The following is a 22,003-nucleotide window of genomic DNA, read 5'->3' as shown; positions in this document are numbered from 1 at the left end:
CATGGGGGTAGCCAAGTTTGCTCAGGTCTCATAGACTGTGTCTACACTGAGCCCTAGTGTGGACAGTTTAATGCAAATAAGCATGCTCAAAAATGCGAAATGGCAGCTTATTTGCATATTCACATGGTTAGGGCACAAAGTCATGAGGCTTATTTGCATTTTTCACAGCAGGAAAGCAAGCAGTGTAGACCAGGTCTATGCTATTTGATTTATGCGGTGATTATGGAAATTCATCTCATGAATATGCACTTAGGCATGTGACTATGCAAATGAACCATCATTTTGCATTTTTGAGACTGCTTATGGCATCAAACTGTCCACACTAGGACTCAGTGTAGACACAGCCATAAAATGTGTTTATAGCCACCAGTCCTGGCTCTCAGGTTCAGTGCTGTTATTTAGCTGTAATTTGTCTTCTAAGAGACCAGTAAGCAGTGGAAGTGTTAGTAAGTGGTAGACAATATTGCCCTCCTGTGGTTCAGGAAATTTGCAGGTTTAGCAGTCCCAATGATGGACTAGAGATGGTCCACCTGTATTATGTGTATGTAGAAGTGGCAAAAGATACTGTATCATTAATTCTGTTCTGTACATGTGACGATTCTTTGGAAGTTCTAGTTCTATTATAAATAAGAACAAATTGGCTGGATGGCAAGTAAGAGAAGGGCTAAGTGACTCTTCCTTGAGAGAAAATATTATGCTATGTAATACCATTGAATTATAGAGAGAAATAATTTATAACTTCTCTTAGTCTCCATATAATTACTCTTAATGATACCTCCATTAAATGATTGGAAAATAACAAAGGGATAAATGCTGCTGGTAAATCTGTCAGGAAGCTGAATTTATTCACTAATGTCTGAGCTCTCCAAAGTAGCCATATGTTGCAGCTTTGTGAGATTTTTTTTTAATAGCATGTGTTTGTCAGTCAAAAGAAGGGATTTGAAATGTGCATCTCACACACCACATCATGCCAGTGCCAGGGATGTGTCAGACAATTATTATTTGGACAGTGCCAGCTATATGTCATTAGCATTTAAAATACCATGATTTTAAAATATAGGGAAAGTAAGAGAATAGATATTTCAGAGATTTTTTTTTTCAGAGTGGTATGTGAAATGGTATATGAAAAATAAAGCTCTCCATATCATAGGACAGCAATTTCAGAGTCTCCTCAATGGTTATTAGTTAAAATAAAAATTGTGTAAGAAAGCATTGCTTATCACTCCTGCCTTTTAAGCCGGCATATGGGTATAATGGATAGTGCCTCCTTCCAGATCTTGAGCATATAGATAGATCTTCTCGCTGTTCTTTTTTCACTCCATGTTCCTTTTTTTCTCTCATCCGCTCTATTAGCTTCTGAATTACAGTAAACCCTCTATTAACAGACTTATTGTGGGGGGAGGTGTCCGTTAAAGCCAAAAGGCCATTAAATTGAGGATTTACTACCCCCACCCCACCACCCTGGCAGGCTTCCCCAATGTCTGAGACTCACTAAAGGAGGTGCTGCTGCTGGATGAGCCGCAGCTAGAGTTGCCAACTCCGCCACAGCAGCCAGAGATGCCAACCCTGCCACTGCAGCTGGGACCCTGCTGGTGCATGGCTTGGCAACCCCTGCCATGTACAGAGCTTTCCCACTGGCACTGGGAGCCCACTGGCACACGGCTGGAGTTTTCCTGCTGCATGCAGTTGGAAGAGCCGCCGCCACTGCTGGAGCTGCCACACGTTCCTCCCATCGGGGTGGGGCACACGTGAGTGCCATCTGCCCATGTATGCGTCCCACCCCTGGTGGGAGGAACATGTGGCTTCTCCTGTGGCAGTCCAGGCCTCCATGGAGGGTTCAGCTGTGGTGCACTTGTAAGTCCCTTATTTTGTGTGGAGGGGGTAAAGGAGGGGTTTGGGCTTTTACAGGGCATGATTAAGCAGGCTTTGGGAACAACAGGAGGGCTGGCAGACATCTGTTGTTCCTGAAGTCTCCTAAATCGGGTTCTGTAACATAAAGGGTTTATTGTAGTTGTCTGCTGTTTTATTTTTGCACAGAGTGTCTGTTGGTAATAGCAGGAAAAAACTAAGGTCCCTCTCCCTGAGAGATCCATGATACGAATCTTTTTGGATCAGAATCATAGGACTGGAAGGGCCCTTGAGAGGCCATCGAGTCTACCCCCCCTGGCCCAATGACAGGACTAAGTACTGTTTAACTATCCCTGCTAGGTATCTATTTAACCTGTTCTTAAATATCTCCAGCGATGGAGATTCCACAACCTCCCTTGGCAATTTATTCCACTGTTTGGCCACCCTGACAGTTACAAACTTTTTCCCCATATCCAACCTAAACCTCCCTTACTGCAGTTTAAGTCCATTGCCTCTTGTTCTATCCATTAACTACTTTTCACACTGGTGTTGCCACTCATTGGAGAAACATACTGATAGGATGATGAGACAAGGCTGTCAACCCCACAGCGGAATAGAAAAGATAACTCCTTCACGTCTACCTGAGGAGGCGCCACTCTTCCCCCAACACCCTGCTGCACATGCCAGGTATAAAGGGTTGCAGAATAGCTCACCTGGGCTGGCTGCTGATGGGCAAGGAGGTGCTGTGCTAGCTCCTGAAAGAGGATTGCCTGCACATCAGGTTGCCAGTGCCATCCAGTTGTAGGCTACCATTGACACTAGCTCAGGATGCTACTGAGAGGGAGAGACTGAGGACTCCAGAGAACCAGATAGGAAGTAACCCAGGGGAGTTTTGCATGGAAAGGTTGTCATGCCAGAGGCAAAGTCAGCATGTTTTCATTGGAACCCCACCGAGCTGGTGGGAGGCAGCCCTGCCATCAACAGGCCTCTGGGTTTGGACCTGGTAGAGAGAATGGGTTTGATCCCCCAGATCCTGGCCATCAACACCCCACACATGTTGCTAGTGACTCTGGCCACCAGGCTGTGCTGCCTTGATAAGAGGGCTTTGCTGTTGACTTAGGTCACTAGACCATGCTACAGTGGTTAGAACACTTGAGTGCTGATGCCCATGGTGTTGAGCCCAGGTACAGGGTTTAGAGTGCCACATGCCTCTCTCCCCTGAAGGTAGCATGATATATCAACCCCATGACAGAGGGAAATAATGAAAAACCTGTAATGCGACAAATGGGCCTGAAGATATGTCTGATCATATATAGGCTTGAAGTAGTCTTGACCTTCAACCTCCACTTAACTGTACACACAGAAGGTGAGGGGTGAATCAGAAGAGTCAATAAATGACCCTCAAAACAAAATGTTTTTCTTAATACATTGTATAGAGGAGGAATGATGGGACATGTCCTCAGGTAGCATAAACTGGTGTAGCTCCATTGATGCCAAAGAAGCTATTCCAGTTTACACCAGTTATGAGAGTATGGCTGTGATGGAGTGGGGAATACCTGTGTGTGTGTGTGTGTGTGTGTGTGTGTGTGTGTGTGTGTGTCACAGAGGGTGTGGGGCTCCTGCTGAGGGTAACCCTGACGACCAGGTAACACCTTTGTACTGCAGACAAAGGAGGAGGTGGAGCCTAAGGGGTTTAAATTGGAACTGGGAGTTAAAAGCAGTTAGTCTGGGCTGGGGAGAGAGAGAGAGAGAGACAAAAAAGGGGGCAAGGCCCCAGCTCTGGCCAACATGGATGGGACTGGCTGTCTCTGCCTGCTGTACTGACTCCTCTGTACAATGCTGTGTCCTGTCGGCTAATAAACCTGCTGTTTTCCTGCTGAGTAAAAGACTCTCCTGCCTGCGGACAGGGTGCAGAGATTGGGGGACCCCAGAACCCCATCACAATGGCCCTGTGTTGTTAGAAGTGAGGAACCTGCTGCTGAAAAGTGCCAGTCCTGAAAACAGAAGTCTTTTACAATTGATGATTATGTGGCAAGTGAGGGTAACACTGATGGTAGTAACCAGTCCTGGGTTTGTCTTTCATAGGGACAGTATTAAAGTCTTCACTGGGACTTTTTGACTAATACTAACAAACATTCTGTGCATCTATTAAAAACTTACTAAATAGTAATTGTTACTATTAAACAGCAATAGTTACTTCCCTAGTAAGGATCATAACCATCAATCTTCAAGATCCCACAGAATAAAAGCTATATTTAGTGAGTGTTTAAAAATAGTCCTAAAAGGATAGTAATGTACTTAATAAAAGTATTTTGGCTGTCATTTCTGTGTTTTATTTTGTTCTTTTAAGAAGTGAAGGTTCCTGAGAAAACACTGCAGTTTGAATTAGCTAGGGATGTATTCATAGTATTAGATCACAAATAAAGCATCTGAATTGAGCAGCAAAATGAAAGGATCAGGTTGGTATGCAGCATCATGGGAAATAAAAATGTATAGCAGCAGATTGTGATGTTTCAATGTTAGTAATCTGAATTATGGATTTTATTTCTTAATGAGCTGTCTCTCTCTCTTTTTTACACTTTATACACTTAAAAGATGGCAGAAAACTAAATTATTGGAGCATTTTGTATATTTCATTAATACATTAATAAACCGTGATTAGGCTAAGGCTGTCTATGAGCAGCATGCTGAACATTTAAATTCCAAAGGGAATTTATAAGGTTTTCTCTCTCAGACAGAAAGCCCCGTGAGGCATTGTGCCACATAAGCAGCAGACATGATAAACTGATTCATGGGAAGAAGCAGAATTAAAATATGATCCAATCACTGCAGTTAAAATCAATTTTTTTCTGATAATCTGGAAACTGCTATAGTTTGCCATGTTTAGCTGTTGTTTGTGCTTCATCCTAAAGTTTCATAAGGCATTCAGTCCCCCAAAGTCGTAATTAGTCACCATAGCATTAAATTTAGATTTAATTCAGTGCAGAAAATATTTCAAGATCAGTGGTGCTTCTGTGGGTCAAATATGAATTCTAGACAAACAATATTGCAGCAATTGGATTTTTAGAGGATTTCAGGAGAAAGTGGAGAATCTCATTGACACAGAGATCTTACGGACATTGAATAATGAAGAGCAAGCCTGCAAGTTCAGTGTTGTTCTATATTAACTTGCAATAAATAATGAATTTAAAATCTTTCAACTGAGCTTCTACTCGTTCAGCTTCCCTTCACCACCCCCCAGCTAATCCCATGGTACCAGCACACAAACAAACACCCTTTTTACAACTATGGCATAGGCCCAAATCTTGTGGCAATTATAGAGCAAATGCAGGAAAGATCCTTGCAAGACTGCTCCTGAAGCATTGCCGCCTTCTTGCCAAAGACATTTTTCTGAATCTGATTGTGGGATTAGGATATACAGAGGCACTAATGACCTTCACTGCTTCTCAGCTGCAGGAGAACTGTAGAGAACAACACATTTAACCTTTGGCTCCATTAACAGGAAAGTGTTGTGGAAAATCCTTCTGAAGTATGGATGTCCACTGAAATGTGTCATGATTTTTCATCTTTTTCTTGATGACACACAAGTGCTGATCCTCTGTAATAGATGTACTGCAGTTCCTTTTAAGGGTCAAACAGGCCTCAAGCAGGGCTGTCATGTCCCAGGCACCTCTGCTGGGATGCTCTGTTTGATCCCTGACAAGATCCTGGTAGGAGTGCACTGATTTAATGAATGGGAGGCAAGCTGTTCAACGTTGGCCACTTCTGATTCAGAATCGAAACGTTGCTGACCTGAGTCATCCAGCTTCAATATTCTGATCGTGCTGTAGTTTGTACTCACTCAGCAGTAAACTTCAGGTGGTCCTCAGGGTCTTTGTTGAAGCATATCAGAAAATGGGACTGACAGTTAAACATCAAAAAGGCAAAGTTTCTCTATCAGCAAGTTCCTGATACACAGTTCCCAGTACCAACAAGCTATACAGATCCACAATAACTAGTAGAGAATGTTCCCTATAATAGAAGCCTTCTCTCACAGAGAGCTGGTAATAATGAAGAACTCCAGTACTGGCTGAAATATGCAAGCCAAAATTTTGCTGTGTGAGAAAGAGAGAGTTTGAAGATTATAACAGCAGAATCAAAACCAAGCTCATGCTCTATATAGCTGTTGTGATTCTTACCCTGCTGTATAGGGCTGAAATTGGAACAACATGCAGACAATGTCTTAGGATGCTGGAGAAGTATCATCAATATTGTATATCTAACATTGTCTGAATTGAATGATACATGCACTAATATCAAAACAAAAAGCAATCAAGTAGCACTTTAAAGACTAGCAAAATGGTTTATTAGGTGAGCTTTCGCGGTACAGACCCACTTCTTCAGACCATAGCCAGACCAGAACAGACTCAATATTCCCACCCCTCCACTCGCTGATTTGCTCACCTTGATTATCTTTTTCTGATTTGTCCTCCTTGCTTACTGTTTGTGGTTCTCTGTGCCTTAAATATTGAGTCTGTTCTGGTCTGGCTATGGTCTGAAGAAGTGGGTCTGTCCCACAAAAGCTCACCTAATAAACCATTTTGCTAGTCTTTAAAGTGCTACTTGACTGCTTTTTGTTTTGATAGTGTATAGACTAGCATGGCTTCCTCTTTGTTACTATGCACTAACATCAGTGTCCTCTTAGAAGTGTTGAGGCATTGGGCAGGCCATGTACCAGATGCCCGGTTCCAGATTGCGAAAAACAAGTCTCCCATTCTCAAATATGCCACACGAGGATAGAAAAACATTCCAGGGATGCCCCCAAAACCACTATGAGGAAGTGCAACATTGACATTAACTTGTGCAAATGTGTAACACCGGACCAACAGCACTGGAGGAACTTTTGAGGTGGGGAACTCAGTGTTTTGAGAATCAGATGCTGCTACATATAACGTAAAAACAGAAGTGACAGAAAATAATATGACTTGAAGCAAAACCCCACACTCACCCACCCTTCTCAAACACACATCTGTATTGTGGTATAGTCTGCAGCTCTCGATAAGCATGGTCAGACATCAGAGGCCCCACTAATAACTAAAATGGACAACACATGAAGGACAGTCATCCTAGACAGAAGGATTCCTGATTATGAGGCCCAAATGTTCCATCCCAAACAGGTCCCAGAAGATCTGTAATGCAATGGAACCAGTGTGGTTCAGCTGCAGGCAGTGTGGTGAGTATACAGTATATGGCCCCTATGTTTGTGTAGCAGAACAAAGCTTTGTAGCACCTCTCTGCACCCTATTTGAGAGAAATTTGGGGTATGGCCAGGGCCAGTGGATCTACTTGTAGCTTCACATGTCCCTGTGATGGAAGCTTGGTGATCTATGAAAGAGACCTGCACCTCCCCACTCCTACCCACAAAGCACGTAGCACATTTATTTACTCCTATTGTGAAGAGGACTTGTCAAACCAATTAGAGAGCAAAATGAGCTATGCATTAGGTTTATCTGTGTACTATCTGGGATGATTTGCAATACAGTTCAGTGCTTTCACCATTAAGTTTTAAGTGTCACCAGCAGTTTTACATACTGCTTCCTTTGAAAAATGTTTGACAGTCTCATAGATTGGATATTCATCCAAAATATCCCTTTAAGTTCATCCCATTTTTCTTAATTCTTTAGTTCGGACATTGTAGTCCATGGGCCACTGATGAGCTGCACTTTACCCCAAGTATTGCGTAGAACAATGAAAGCAGCAATGAAGAACTTAGAAGAAAGGTGAGTGAACAGTGGTGAGAGGAGAGAGGCTGATGGACAGAAAAAAGAGGGTGGAATAGGGAGGAGATTTGTCCACTCTACAACTGTTTCAGTGGGTGCTTCTGTAAAGTGCTCAAATATGCTTAAGTAAGTATGGTGCAAAAACGTAGATCACGAATATTCTTATCTAGACATGCCCCTTCTATCTTAATTCCTGTACTAATTAATTAATTGCTGTTCTGATTCCCAGATATCTGCAATTTACTCCATGCAGAAACACTGTCAAGAATTTCTATCACCCTAACCGTATCAACGCAGCCTCTGAATCCTTGATGGTTTGTTTTAAATTATAGAATTTTTATAAAGCTTGATGCCCTCAGCTCTCCTCTCCATCTCTACTTCTACTTCTCTCTTACCTACTCTTGTCTCTTTGTCTGTGTCTACACCAAAGGGTTTTGTCGACAGATTCCCAAGGGGTTCTGTCGACAGTAAATTGACAGAACATAGCACTTTTGTTGACAGTCTTATGCTGCTCCCCATGAGGCATAACACATCTGTCAACAGAAAGGGCTTCCAGGACACTCAACGAAAATGAAAGCACAGCAAGCTGATACATTTAACAAAGTGTACCAGGCTGAAGGTGGGCAGCCTCAATTTAACAGCCCTGTCTGCTGTGCTTCCAGTTGGCTGTTTTGTTGAGGGAGTGGCTGGACTGCCTGACCACTCTCTGTCGACAAAGTGGATCACTGTTGCGATCCACTTGGCAATTTGGCCACGGTCTGTAAACAGAAGTTTTGTTGGAAGATATCTTCCAATCAAAAGTTCTGTCAACAAATGGCTGTAATCTAGACATAGCCTTAGTGAGTTGCCTTTATGCCACCAGTCTACCACAGATGCCAGACTTGTTCACGTGTTTCTCAGCTTCTCGTAAAATGACTTGGTGTTTTTACCTTTGATGCCTTTTACATTCATAATGCCCACCTTGGGTACAAGGTTTCTGGCACATAGGACCACTTTCTCAGTCCTTCAGCTCTGCTCTTCCAAAGATTTACTTCTGCTTTTGTAAGAAATCAGCCAACCAGTGATGTCTAAGTTGAGTGACAATGGGGATAGCTGACTTATTCATTCAAGTCTGGGACAGGCCATTGAAATTATTTAGATCTATCAAGTTGTGAAATAGCATCTTCTCGTTACCATTGTCCTCCTTTCCCTCAGTGCTTCCTCTCTTACCATTTGTTACACTTGCATGTTGTGTAATCTTTCTTCAGATTAACCACTATGATCTTCAATGCAGGAAACCTGATTATGTGTTGGAACTTTGCATAGCATGATGGAGCATTTATTTTGTAATTGGTGCTCTTCTGTGGAGTAGACAGATCTTTTATGTTTAATCTGTGGGTAGTCTTGCACATTTTGTGAGCCTTTCCATTACCACTGCCCCTTTAACTGTGCGTAAAACATCAGCTAGTCGCAAAGGAGGGGGTTGTTTCAAGTTTTTAGACCTTCCACTTAAATCTTTGTTCTTTATGAATTACTCCTGTTGTCTTATTCTTCATAGTAATTCCTTTTATTTTGTCTCTTTCCTTGAGAATGGTACAGGGACTGAGTATGCAGGAAGATTACATATAAAACTCCTTGTATAATTTTAAAAATATTATGAAATGCACACCCCTTTGAAGTAAGACAACATAAAAAGGCTGTATATTGTTTTCCTGCTTATAGACTGAGTATCACAATACATAATTCCTCGCTTTTGTTATGCATAGCAAATTGCTGACAATGATTTTAGCAAACATAATAGTAGATGGAAACAAGGTGAATGAAAAGGGAGCTCCTGCACTGTTTTCGTCTTCATTTTTAAATGTTATGAGCACATCTGAAGCTATATGAGGCTTAGAACAACTGTGCATATTGCATGATATAAATTATGTTTAGTAGCAGCAACAGACTGCAGCATAGTAGTGAATGCAGCTAACATGCTCCTTATATAACTGAGAAATTAATACTTTGCCTTAATTAATCTAGTAAGCGCAAAACATGCGGGCTGGTTTATGAAGCTCAGACATGGATGTAGCCTCCAAGGAAAGCAGAATATCCGGGTTAACGTGAATTGCTTACCTGCGGTTTTGTTTTATAGTACACTAAACCCTCAAAATGCGCAATTTCAAGTTGCGCTTAAATCACATGAATGCGAGTTAAGCGCAACGCAAAATCCCACTCCCCCCGGCCCCATGCAGCCTGGGTTCAACCCCCCGCCCCCACGCGTGGCTCCAGCTCACCCCCCATGCTACTGGCCCTCGCTCACCCCTTGCCTGGACTCTGTTCAACCCTACCCCAGCCTGGCTCACCACCCCAGCCTGGCTCAAGCTCAATGCTCCCGCCCCATTGCAATCCCCCCGCAGCCCCAGTTCAACCCGCTCTGTGGCCTGGCTCACCACCTGAGCATGGCTCCAGGTCAGCTCCACGCCCTCCTGCCCTCCCTGCAGCCCTAACCCACCCCGGGCTTAACCCCTCTGTCCCTTCCCACAGCCTCAACTGACCCCCAGGCTTAACCCTCCCCAGCTGCCCCCTCCATGCCAGCCCCAGGACTTACCTTCCAAAAGTAGCTCCAGGTGTTCCTGCTGCTTCCCCAGCTGCAGAATGTGCGTTCTGCCAGGGGAAAAAGCCACTCCCCGACTTGCACAACATTCAAATTATGCGAGGATACATGGGAACGCAACCCTCTCATAACTCGGGGGCCTACTCTAAACAGAAAAGGGATTGGGTTCATCTATCCAGCCGTGGTGAAAAAAATCCAGTAAAAAGTATCTCAAATAAAAAATCTAGTGCGTAAGTGCATGCAGATGTTTCCTTAGGCAAGTGTAATCGGGGGATTGCAGATAGATATAAAACGATTTGGTGAGTTTCTTGTGTAAAAGCACTGCACTGAGTATTTATTCTCCATCTCTACCCAGTGAGAAGAACATACCAGAAAAGATTCTCTCTCATAACTAGGTCTGTTATCTTTAAAATGATTTTTGTCTCTTACATTTCAGTAAACTTCTTAAATCTTCCCAATTTATAAAAGTTTGTTGTAACAAGGGGAACTCCAAGGTTTCAGCCCACAAACAGCCCTCCACTCCCAGGGCTGCAGCGGCCCCAGCCACCAGTCTCTCCCCTGGGACTCCAGCCCCAATCCAAGCTCCCCAGTTCTGCCACAGGGCTCCAGCCTCTGTTCCCCAGCTGCCATGGGGCAGCCAGGGGATTCTGACTCCACAGAGGAGGCAGGGGGGCCTGATGCGTACAGGCTGGAGGTTCATGTTCCCAGCCCCATGCTGCCGGGGGGCAGGCAGGGCTCCTGCACTGGCCACGGCCCTAGCCAGGTACTCTTTTTTGTTCTAGACCATCTATGATCTTGCTGGACAAGAGAGTACCAGATTTGAGGTGAAACAGGTAGTAATCAACAGATGGATAGCTTCATACGCTCAGTGCATAAGGCAGGCAGGCAGTGTAGTGGGATGGATCGGGGGAAACTACATATCTGATTTCTACCAGACAGAATCAAGTTACAAAAATGAAAGCACAGCAAGCTGATACATTTAACAAAGTGTAGCATGCTGAGGGTGGGCAGCCTCAATTTAACCCAAGGTACTTCACAGGGCTGACTCTGATTATTTTCAAGCTAATACACAGCATGTTCTGATAAGATATCATGATAAAGTATTACTGCTAGAAATAGCAAAACTTCATCAAAATAAATGGAAAACTTTTTACAGTTTGGATACTTCCTGACTAGCACCTGAGGCTGTGTCTACACTATGAGATTAAATTTGAATTGCAAAGCTTTAACTCAATATTAAAATGTCACATGTATTACTGTTAATTCAATTTATTGAGACGTAATGCTGTTTACAGAATATCAATATTATGGGATGGATATAGTATCTATCACAAATTTAAAAATCTCGAGTCAAGGCTAGTGTGGAAGCACCATGCCCTTAATTTGAATTTGTTGGCCTCCAGAAGTGTTCCATACGTATCCCGTAAAGCTACGCAGTGACTCTCCATGTATGGCCGCTTCATCCTGCACTGCTGTCATGTGTACAGGAAGAAGGTCAAAGTAAGACTGCAAAGTTTGGATTGAATTTGAATTTGAATGAAACTTAGGATTGGAATTTAGCAGCCCAGCCCTGCAAACAAAAAGCACGTCCATCATGCAAGAAAAATCCCTTTGCCTTTCGCATTGCACTGCATCAGTAGCCATCGCACCGCATAGGTAGCAATGATTGGTAGCCCTGTACTGCAATCATGAGCACTCAGGGTAGTGATCTGACTAGCACGTCTCAGGCTCACAAGAGAGCCCCAGCTTGGACCTACCAGGAGATTCTGGATCTCATTGCTATTTGGGGAGAACAATCGATGGCAAAGAGCCTTTGGGTAGCCAAGAAAACACGCCCATCTATGATCACATGGCAGGCCAAGGTTCCTCCCAGGACTCTGTGCAGTGCCAGGTGAAGGTGAAAGCACTCTGGCAGGCCTGTCAGTGGTCGGGGTGGCTCCACAGACCTGCCGCTATTTTCAACAGCTCCACATGCTTATGGGGAATGACCACACCATGGATACTTGTGAAGGCTCTGGTATGGATTCTGGGTTGAGCACAGAGATGCAGTGTGGACCAGTAGAAGAGGGCACCAGAGAGGAGGAAGGGAGCAATGAGCAAGGAACAGAGGAAGTTGTTCCGGAAGGGCCTGAGCTCTTCACCATAGACCTGGAACCAGTCCCATCCACAGCAGGCCCCTCCATGATGATCACCTCCACGCTGGTCCCTGAGCCCTCTGGAGCAAGTGGGTTGTGTGAGTCTTTATTCTGCACACTAGAAGCGGGTTGGGGGTGGGTATAGCTATAGGGTTGTGTATAGGTACAGGTTTGCTAGCTGTGCTGTTATACCCCTCAGAACAGCATGTTAATGTTTCTTGGGATGGAGCACATCCCCCTTTTTGGAGATCTCCTCAAAGGCCTCATCCAGGCGCTCTTGTATTTTTTTTACAAGATTCTTGGGCAGGCCTAATTTGTTGTGGCTTCCATGGTAGCACGCCTTGCCACATCAGACAGCCCAGATAGTGATCTGGTGTCCTGGCACCACACAGCATTTTAGCAAATTTCGGTCACACAGTAGGACCATATATCCTTCTCCAGTCTGTTACTTTTAGGAGGGTGATGTCTTCTTTGACAACCTCAGGAAGTATGGGAATTCTCTCTTTTTTTTTTAAACATGCTTCCTGCCCCTTTACGCTGGCCTGCAGCAGCCAACAGGCTCTCCATTCCCCAACCCACAACATGGTTTGCAGGCTTTGTGGGGGGCGGGGTCCCTGAATGTCTCTTTTCAACCAGCATTTCTTTTCAGTTTCATGCCCCGCCCCCGTGCCATATTGCTGCCGGGCTGTTCTGGGTATATCCCCTCCCAACCTCCCTTCCTCCAGCATTTATTTGGATTTTTCATGACTCCCAGGTGCCATGTGGCTGCCAGACTCTGTTGGGCATTTCCTCTCCCATGTCCCTTTACATCCAGCCTTTCTTTGGATGTTTTTTTTCTTTGCATTATTTTTATTGTGCATCAAAGCCCCACATGCAGCTGTCTTTTTGTCACTGCCACAAGACACCTGGCCAGGACACCTGGTGGCTGCCCCTTCTTTGCAGACCTTCTTATTCCCACCAAAATAGGACAATTGCTTATAACTTACCATGTCCACAAAGCAATGTGCTGGAGAAGTGATGGCAAGTGAGGTATTGTGAAATGCACACTTACGGTCCCATTCTTAATCACCCATGTCTTAATCACCATGTCTTAATCACCCATGTCACCCACCATTTCCAGTGACAGTACCCAGAAAGACCCATTCATTGTAGCTTAATTTTGACCTTCATTTTTCCAGACCCAGTGCCCAGTGTTGCAGTAAAAAACGAGGAGATGACGGAAAGCAAAACAAGATATTATCATGCAGCACATGCAAGACACTCATGCAGCGTGTAAGAACTTGACAAAGGACACTGCTCAGTGGCGTCACAGCACTGCTCAGTGGCATCAGAGTCAAGTAAAATTCAACAAGAGAATGCTTGACTGCAGCAGCAGCGATTGTCCAAAATGAATGAGGTTGCGGCACAGCTTGTAACAGCCATTACTCAGCAGACGGAGATCCTGCACTTGCTGTTTGAGTTGCAGAGGGACTCCCAAACCAGCAGGGCATCAGCTGATACCTGCTGGCCAGATACCCTCTGGCCAGAGTCCGCTGAAGGGAGATCACCCACTCCCCCCCATCATCAGAGTCCCTGCATGCAGGGAGGGAATGCAAGGCTACCCTGCCTCTCCAGCCTCAAGAGCCATTGCAAAAGGCTATTCAAGTGCCCTTGAGAAGGCTTCTTTTCCCGGCCACTTAAACATCTGCTAACCCCAAAATAAAATCATTTATTTGAGCTCAGTGTGATTTCTTGTCCTGAAGAAACTGGGGGGACAGACACAAATCAAAACGGGCGGTTGAGGGGAAGGTGAGTGCCACTGAAGGCTCAACTGCCCAGTGAAACTCCCTGGCCTGCATCAAACGTGCAGCTAAGGGAACCAGGCAGTTGGGGGAAGGGTGATTGCCATTACTTGGCTGAAACAAAGCAACTGCTGAGTCTGAATCTATTCTGAGGAACTGAGGCAGTGGTTAACAAATGAAACAAAGCAAAATGGGCATTGCTGGAAGTGGCAGTTGGCTATGGGGGTGAGGGGGAGTATATTATGGGAGCAAAGTGTACAAAGGGTTGGTATTGGAATTTCTGGTTTCCATCTCAGATTTCACTACTAATACAACATTTTGCCTTGCTCAAATCTCTTTATTATCATTGAGCGTAAGCATAGTCCTCTGTGAAATAGCCATGCCTACCACATGAGGAGTATTTTTTTTTTGTCTGTAAGGTATACTTAGTAAAGTCTTTTGAGATACTCAGAAAGTTAGTCTGTTTTATTGAAAACAAAATGGCAGTTTATGGAAGATATTATCTTGGCCAAATTCAGTAGAAATGGGATTATACCTATCCCCTCCTTTATAATAATGTATTATAACTTTTACAGCTGTCAGAATGGATTCTGCTCCATATAGATGCTTCAGAGAATTCAAGAGTGTTTTGAAGCTCAAAGTCAGACAAACATTTTGATTTATGTACAATTTTGGCATAATCTCACTCTCCCACCCCACCCTCTAAATCAATGATAAAATTGTCTGCAATTCCATTCAAGCTATTGGGATGTAGCTTTTTTAATTCTTTTGCCACTGCAAGGAAGTACTGAATCTGAAAATGGTATTTGCTGAATGAGATCTCAGAGAATTACACTGTGATATTTTGCAGAAATGTTTCCTCTTAAAAAATGCAGAACTTTCCAGGGGAAAGCACAAAGATTTTTTAAGCACCTTTAGGTTAGGTTAGGATTTTAGTACTTCTTTCTGGATGTTTCAATCACATCTAATCATTTCAAATGAAGTTACTCATCATTGTAAGGAACTCACCTAAAACCAGTTAAAATGTAACTGGACTAACTAGTATCAGAGAGGTAGCCGTGTTAGTCTGTAGCTTCAAGAACAACAAGTCTTGTGGCACCTTATAGACTAACAGATATTTTGGAGCATAAGCTTTCGTGGGCAAAGACCCGCTTCATCAGATGAAGCATCTGATGCATGCATCTGATGAAGCGGGTCTTTGCCCACGAAAGCTTATGCTCCAAAATCTGTTAGTCTATAAGGTGCCACAAGACTTCTTATTGGACTAACTAGGGGTACCACAAATTACAGAGCCCAAAATCAGACCTCAGGTAAGTGGATACCACTCCTTGGAGTCCATGAAGTTAGATCCACTTACAGATAATTTAAAACTTTGCAGTTTGTCTTGTAAAAATAATGATTTTTGCTTATGGTAACTCCTATAAATGTAATGACTTTCACTTTATTTTTATTGCAGTCATTTTTACTAGTGGTTTTAAAGCCAAATGATTATATTTCCAAACAATATGGAAACTCTTGTTTCCCTATTAGGCATTTTGCTCATCTTCTAGATAGCTGTTGGGATAGATACACTTTAAAGAACTTGGTCAAAGCTTACCTCTTTTATTTTCATTTAATTATTTGAGCTAGATGTCATGTGAAATCTAATTCTAATATGTTGTGGTGGGATATTTGCATAATCCAACTTGTTTTCTGCTCATTGGTGCCCCTGGGAAATAAGATAATGCATCTTACAGGGGCCAAAATGTCATGAAATCTTAACTAGCTACACAAGAAGATAAAAGCGTAGACACTCTTCTGCCTGGCTGAGGTTGAAGTAATTACATCCAGTTTTTCAGTCATGACTAGACTCTCAGATCTTCTGTTCTGAAGCCAAAAAGTTCTACCTCATTAAGATGTATAATTTGTACTGTACTTAATCATTGATAATTTGGCAAATATATGCATTTTTCAGTAATTAAACTATTTCTTGCAAATAAAGCACATAATACAAAAACATAAATGTTACTGGAAAGTTTAATAACAACCATTTATGAAGGAAAAGAGCTAGGCTAAACCCCACACTGGTGTTTCAGAATTGTTTTATTTTCTTAAATTTAAAATAGTGAATGGAAATTCTGTTCAGTATTAATGATATTTTCTCCTGCACGTTCTCCCTGTTACTAACTACTGTGTTACTTATACAGAAGATCAATATGATTGGGCACAAGGAACTAAATTAATCCATGATGAATTTACTTTTAATTAAATAGTTACTCGAGTGATAAAATTAAGTCAAGATTTTCAGAATCAGATCCCTATTCCCTCCTGTCACATAAGGATAACAGAAACAGGAAAAAGCAGTCAAGTAGCACTTTAAAGACTAGCAAAATGGTTTATTAGGTGAGCTGACGTGGGTCTGTCCCACAAAAGCTCACCTAATAAACCATTTTGCTAGTCTTTAAAGTGCTACTTGACTGCTTTTTGTTTTGATAGTGTATAGACTAGCACGGCTTACTCCCTGTTGTTATAGAAACAGGAAGGATACACATACTGGCTGGGAACTGCCGTATCACCAGTGTCAGTGCTGCTCCTATCACTTCCACCTGCCTTTCTATCCAAACAGAAAAGATGACCATAGATGACTCTATCTAGATTCTGGTATGGATTTACAGAGACTGTTCACCTACATTTCCAACTCTCAGAAAACCAGGTTGTGGGGAACTGTTCACTGTGAAAGATGCCTACTGGTGGAATCTCTCAGGATGCAAGTGCAGAGCTGCAGGAGAGGGAGGTGGCTAGGCTGGGAAGCATTTTTGCATGTCAGGAATTCACTGAGTATTCATACGGAGATGTCCAAGGCTTAGAAAACTATTTGCCTAGAGAGGGCTGCTTTTGCATCCCTGGGAGGATGATACAGCTCTCTCACAGGGAGGACACTGGCTGCTGGTTACTTCTGCAGTAAGCCATGCACACTTCCAGTCTGCTCACCAGAGAGATGAAGAACCATGGCAATGAGGAATTGCCCTCTCCCCAATGGAAGAGAAGGAGAAGCTATGTTACTCCCAAAGCTGCGAGGATTGCTGCAGCCACTCCTGCTCATCCATGTGGGCACTAATGATACTATGAGGTATGAACAGGAGCAGATCAGAAGTGACAACAGAGTTCTTGGAGTTAGGGGTTCCAGTGTGAGGACTGTGATTATTCTGATCAAGGTCCATGCAGACACGGAGGAATCCTGGAGGTGAATGCCTGGCTGCGAGTCTGGTGTCACTAAAAGAGCTTCCTTGACAACAGGGTGTTGTCCTGAGAAGAAGAGCTGCTAAGCAGAGATGGGGTCCACTTGTCAAGGAAGGAGCAGAAGAACATATTTCAAGACAGACTTGCTACCCTAGTGAGGGCTTTCAACTAGATTTGATGGGGGAAGAAGACAAAGGTACATCTGAGGGGAGCATGGGCCATTTATAGCAGGGATCAGGGAGAGATGAGAGACAACATAGGAGGGAAACCACTCCATATCTTAGAAGGCTATATGCAAATGTGAGAAGTATGGGAAATAAGCTGCTAGAAGTTCTAGTTAGTAAACAACTATGACATGGTTCCAGTGCTTTGTAATAAAAGGGATGACAAGTATGCCCAGCTCATGCTTTTTGTTTTTCTTTAAACTTTCACAACTCATGTGGCAAAACCTAAGGAGGCAGGGCTAAGAATTACCAAAAGCTGGGGCTCAGCTTGGGCACAAATTAAGCACTGAATAATTATATCACAGGGAATTGGTGGGATAATATACATTACTGGAATATTGCTACAGAAGAGTACAACTTTCTTAGGAAATACAGGCAGAGAAAAATGGGGGAGCTGTTGCCTTGTATATCAAAAATGTATACTCTTGGATTGAGGTTCAAATGGAAATAGGAAAGATATTTGTTGCAAGTCTCTGAGTAAGGAAAAAGGGGTAAAAAAACACAAGGGTTATATATTGGTAGGAGTTTGCTACAGACCACTGAACCAGAAGGAAGTGTATGAGGCTTTTTGCAAATGACCTACCTAGTTTTGGTAGTTGGGTTTGCTTTTAAGTGAACATGACTTCTCCATATTATTTAGTACATGATAAAGGATTTCTGGGAGCTGACATGCTAGGAATGATTAAGGAAAGTAAATATGTATAGTTTGCAAATAAACAGATTAAAATGTGGCATAACAGCCTGTAAATATCTGAAATGTGTCAACATCAAAGGTGGAAGAAACTGTTCAAAGTAGTGCCAGTAGAAGTAACCACACTTTCCGATGGCATGAAGGAAAACAGAGATATTGCAGCCCTGATCTCAAGAAGTGATGAGCATTTACTGTTTATTGATTTCTGAGCTTCAAGAGTGTTGTTTTTAATAAAGAACTGTCTACTGACTTCAGTTGAAGAAACACCATGTCTGGAGCTATCCAAAGGTTATATAGACAAAGCACTTCTCAAATATCCAGAACTGTCCATCCTCCACAGTACTGTATACAAAGGCAAGATAACCTACTATGACACCTTGATAGCAGTGGTTCTGTATCAAGCTAGCCTCATTTTCTTTTAAAACTTGTAAATGCTGCTTTTGTGGTGTATTCAGGTACATATAATGCAAATATTTCTGTGACCAGTTAAAATTTGGTCTGTATGATAGCGTGAAGTTACAGCAGTAATTTTTCAGTTCAGTGTTACAGTTAAATGTTAACAAAGCTATCACACACTGTTGGCCCCCCTCATTGTTCATGAAGCATTTAAAAAACACTCCTGTAAAATCAAAAGGAACTGGAAAAGGAAAATATATTAAGGTAACAGTAAGTCTGATTCTTGATAACAAAAGCATGAGCAGTCAGTGCTGAGACTGCAATGTCATTGGTAATCTGTAATCTCATTATTCACTAATGCAGGCTTTATAAACACTCTGCTCAGTGTTAGTGTTTCATAAACACAGTTTACTTATTGACTAGCTTTGGCAGCATCATATATAGAAGTAATGACTGAAGAAAATAATGGGACAGTGCCAGTTTGAACACAAAGCAACTGTGAGAAAACCCTCTATGATTGAAATGTGTAATCAACTTTTTTAAAAGAAAGTTTAGCATCTTCTAGCTATGGTGGTTTTGTTGTCTATAGAATGAAGCCCTGACCCTTCTGTGGGGTTCAGGAGCACAGGGTGTGACATCTTCACAATGTCCCAGTCATGTTCATGGGCCTCTGCAGGGACATAAAGGTCTGAATTTGTGGCTAATGCTGTAAAAATCTAGGCATAAGATGGTAACTTTCTTACAGAGATCAGGATTTCCCCTCCATGTATGCAAAGTGCAATATAAACAGATGCTTGCTAGGCTGAACTTTCTACTTTTAGATGTGAAACACAACATATGGAGATTCACAGAGCTGGAAGAGACCTTGAGAAGTCATTGAGTCCAGCCCCCCTGCCCTCTTGGCAGGACCAAGCATGTTCCCTGACAGATTTTTTTTTTTTTTAATTTATTTGCCCCGGACCCCTAAATGACCTCTTCAAGGACTGAACTCACAACTCCTCCCCGTTTTAGCTGGCAAAGTATTTTTGGATATAACTACCTTCATAACCAACTGGATGCAAGTTAATACTATATGGTATTTTGCAAGGGTTTAAAGAAGTATTTACTTTGCTACAATACAGAAAGTCACTCTTGCTAACAAGAGAGATGTAATTAACGTTCACAAAAGGAAATGTATTCATCTTAAACTCCTTGTTTTATGCGTTTATTTTACAGGGGAAGGTGTGACTGAAAAACATATTATCCACTAATGAAATATTGCACCAATATTTTAATTTCATTTCTGTTCAAGCAATTTCTACCAATACATTCCATATCTTCACTCTCTTGAGTAATGGAAGACTTAATACACTACCATTAGTCATACACATGCTACCAGTATTATTAACTTTTTGTGGCTTTTGCTGCTATTGATAGTTTGAAATGATTGGTTAAAGGGAACTCTCTGGTTTTTAAGTATCGGAGGGGTAGCCATGTTAGTCTGGATCTGTAACAGCAACAAAGGGTCCTGTGGCACCTTATAGACTAACAGAAAAGTTTTGAGCATGAGCTTTCATGAGCACAGACTCACTTCATCAGATGCTGGATGTCTTTGGTTTTTGAAAGTCTTACTTGGATTAATTTGCCTTGTTTGGAAAATAAGAATTAGTTTAATGAGTCAGGCAACATTATTGGTTGTTTCTGTTAGGTGAAGAGTTCCCCAGTGCTCTGTACTAGTCTTTTATTTGCTATTGTCCTTATAAATATGTGTTCTGTAAGTACTCAGCTATTCATCCATCTGCTGAGGACAAAGTAACATTACTTTAATTGATAATTTGATAGCATTCAGACACTATGTAGAAAGAACCAAGTAATTTAAAACAGAAGAAAAGTTCCAGTGTTCAGCTCTTACTGAAGATTGATTTCAAAGCCTGAGGGTTTTGGATAGTTGCGTTTAAATATCTAAGCTACCAGCTGATTGATAGAAAGCACTTAAACTATAAATTACTCAAATTTAAATTGGTTTCTTTACCAAAAATTGTAGTCCTTTCTCAACCACTGATTTGTATTTAATTAACCCCAAGATTATTACAGTTACCATATTGCTTGTGCTTTCAGCTTCAGAGAAAGTTGTTTTTCTCTTGGTCTGCTTCCTAACTTGGACTTCGCATCATAGTTTGGTTGATTGTCCTTTTGGGCATGTGGTTATGTCACAAGGTTGGCAGGAGGAGGAACAGGGCAGTGGTTAGAGTATTGGCCTTATAAACCCAGGGTTGTGAGCTCAGTCCTTGAGGGGGTGTTTGAGGGCTATGGGACAGGTTATGCTGTTTTATTTAAAAAAAAAAAAGAGTCAGGGATGTGCTAGGTTCTCCTGTGATTGCAGGGGACTGCACTCAATGGCCTCTCAAGTCCCTTCCAGCTCTATGAGATGTGTATATCAACTTTTTTTCCCATCCACTAGAGAGGTAGTAATAATCCTATACTTGTGGGTTGCCACAGTGGAGAAAGGCAAACTGTTAGTTGTAGTAGACTTGTGTGCTTAAAGAACTACAGCTTCCTCCTATCTAGAATGAAAAAATGTTTTATTTATTTCTTGGGACTGAAAGCAAATTGGAACTCTAAGTGGGATGCCAAAACAGGCTGAACCTCAGAAAATACTACTGATACTTTTCTGTTCGTCTGAGGTCCCAGATACAGACCATAACAACTAACTGATCTTGAAAATCAGGCTTAAACTATTGTTTTGGGGAAAGTCACTGTTTTGGTCACAGGGTAGTTGACCCTTTTAAAGGGAGATGGGCCTCAGTCCACCTCCAAGAAACTTACTTTCTCTCTCCAGGTGAGGAGAACGAGTAGTAATGAGTGATGCTAAAAGGTCTCTGATTGTCAGTAAGAGAGACCTGGGGAAGCCCTGTGGGGAACAGCTATACAAGTGAACCTAGCACCTTTAGAGAGTCCTGGCAGAAGGCTCAGGCTCAGGGAAGCAACCTGAAACAGAATAGAGAAATGAGGAAGATCCTGAGACAGAAGACTCAGGCTCAGAGTGGTTTCTGTAGTGTCTGACTTGTTTGCAGTTTTGAGCTCTACTAAGAGATTCCAGGGAGTAGCCCAGGGACCAGCTACTCTGCCAAGAAGAGTGTGGTTAAAGAAAAGCTCATGGGGGTAAGAAGGCCAAAGAGGATTTCTGTTTTGAAATTCTGCGCAGCCTGAAAAGATCTTGCTGCTGCCCAGAGTGGAACTAAGGAGAATGAAGGCAAGGGGAATCTTAAGAGGCCATTTGTGAGAAGCCATCTTAGGTCCTGAGCAGTTACAATTGGACTTGAATACTGCAAAAGTTGATTGACGTCAGAGAGAGTGTCAGCCAGAGGACTGAGCCATGGGAATCCTTGAGGC

At 42.5% G+C, this 22,003-nt stretch overlaps 1 protein-coding gene across 7 annotated transcripts in view; it reads left to right on the top strand.

Annotated features, from left to right (window-relative positions):
* KCNJ3 (potassium inwardly rectifying channel subfamily J member 3) overlaps positions 1-22,003 on the top strand; it is a 178,755-nt gene that overhangs the window by 136,851 nt on the left and 19,901 nt on the right. The window contains exons 3-5 of one of the 7 annotated variants that reach the window (XR_012646390.1): positions 7,512-7,607; positions 12,151-12,418; positions 13,499-13,600. The exons of 2 other annotated variants lie outside the window; for them this stretch is intronic. Coding sequence is in view for 1 of the 5 variants with exons in the window: in XM_075001067.1 (XP_074857168.1) it covers positions 13,499-13,596 (98 nt within the window). In the remaining 4 variants the exon portion in view is untranslated. Of the gene's footprint in view, positions 1-7,511; positions 7,608-7,836; positions 7,863-12,150; positions 12,419-13,498; positions 14,000-22,003 lie in introns of those variants that run through there. 4 more of the 7 variants (XR_012646391.1, XR_012646392.1, XR_012646389.1 and 1 more) reach the window with 4 other exon arrangements.

The sequence above is a fragment of the Carettochelys insculpta genome, chromosome 8 (assembly GCF_033958435.1).
Source record: "Carettochelys insculpta isolate YL-2023 chromosome 8, ASM3395843v1, whole genome shotgun sequence".
NCBI classification, from domain to species: Eukaryota; Metazoa; Chordata; order Testudines; family Carettochelyidae; genus Carettochelys; species Carettochelys insculpta.
This window is presented reverse-complemented; position numbering and strand designations above follow the sequence as displayed.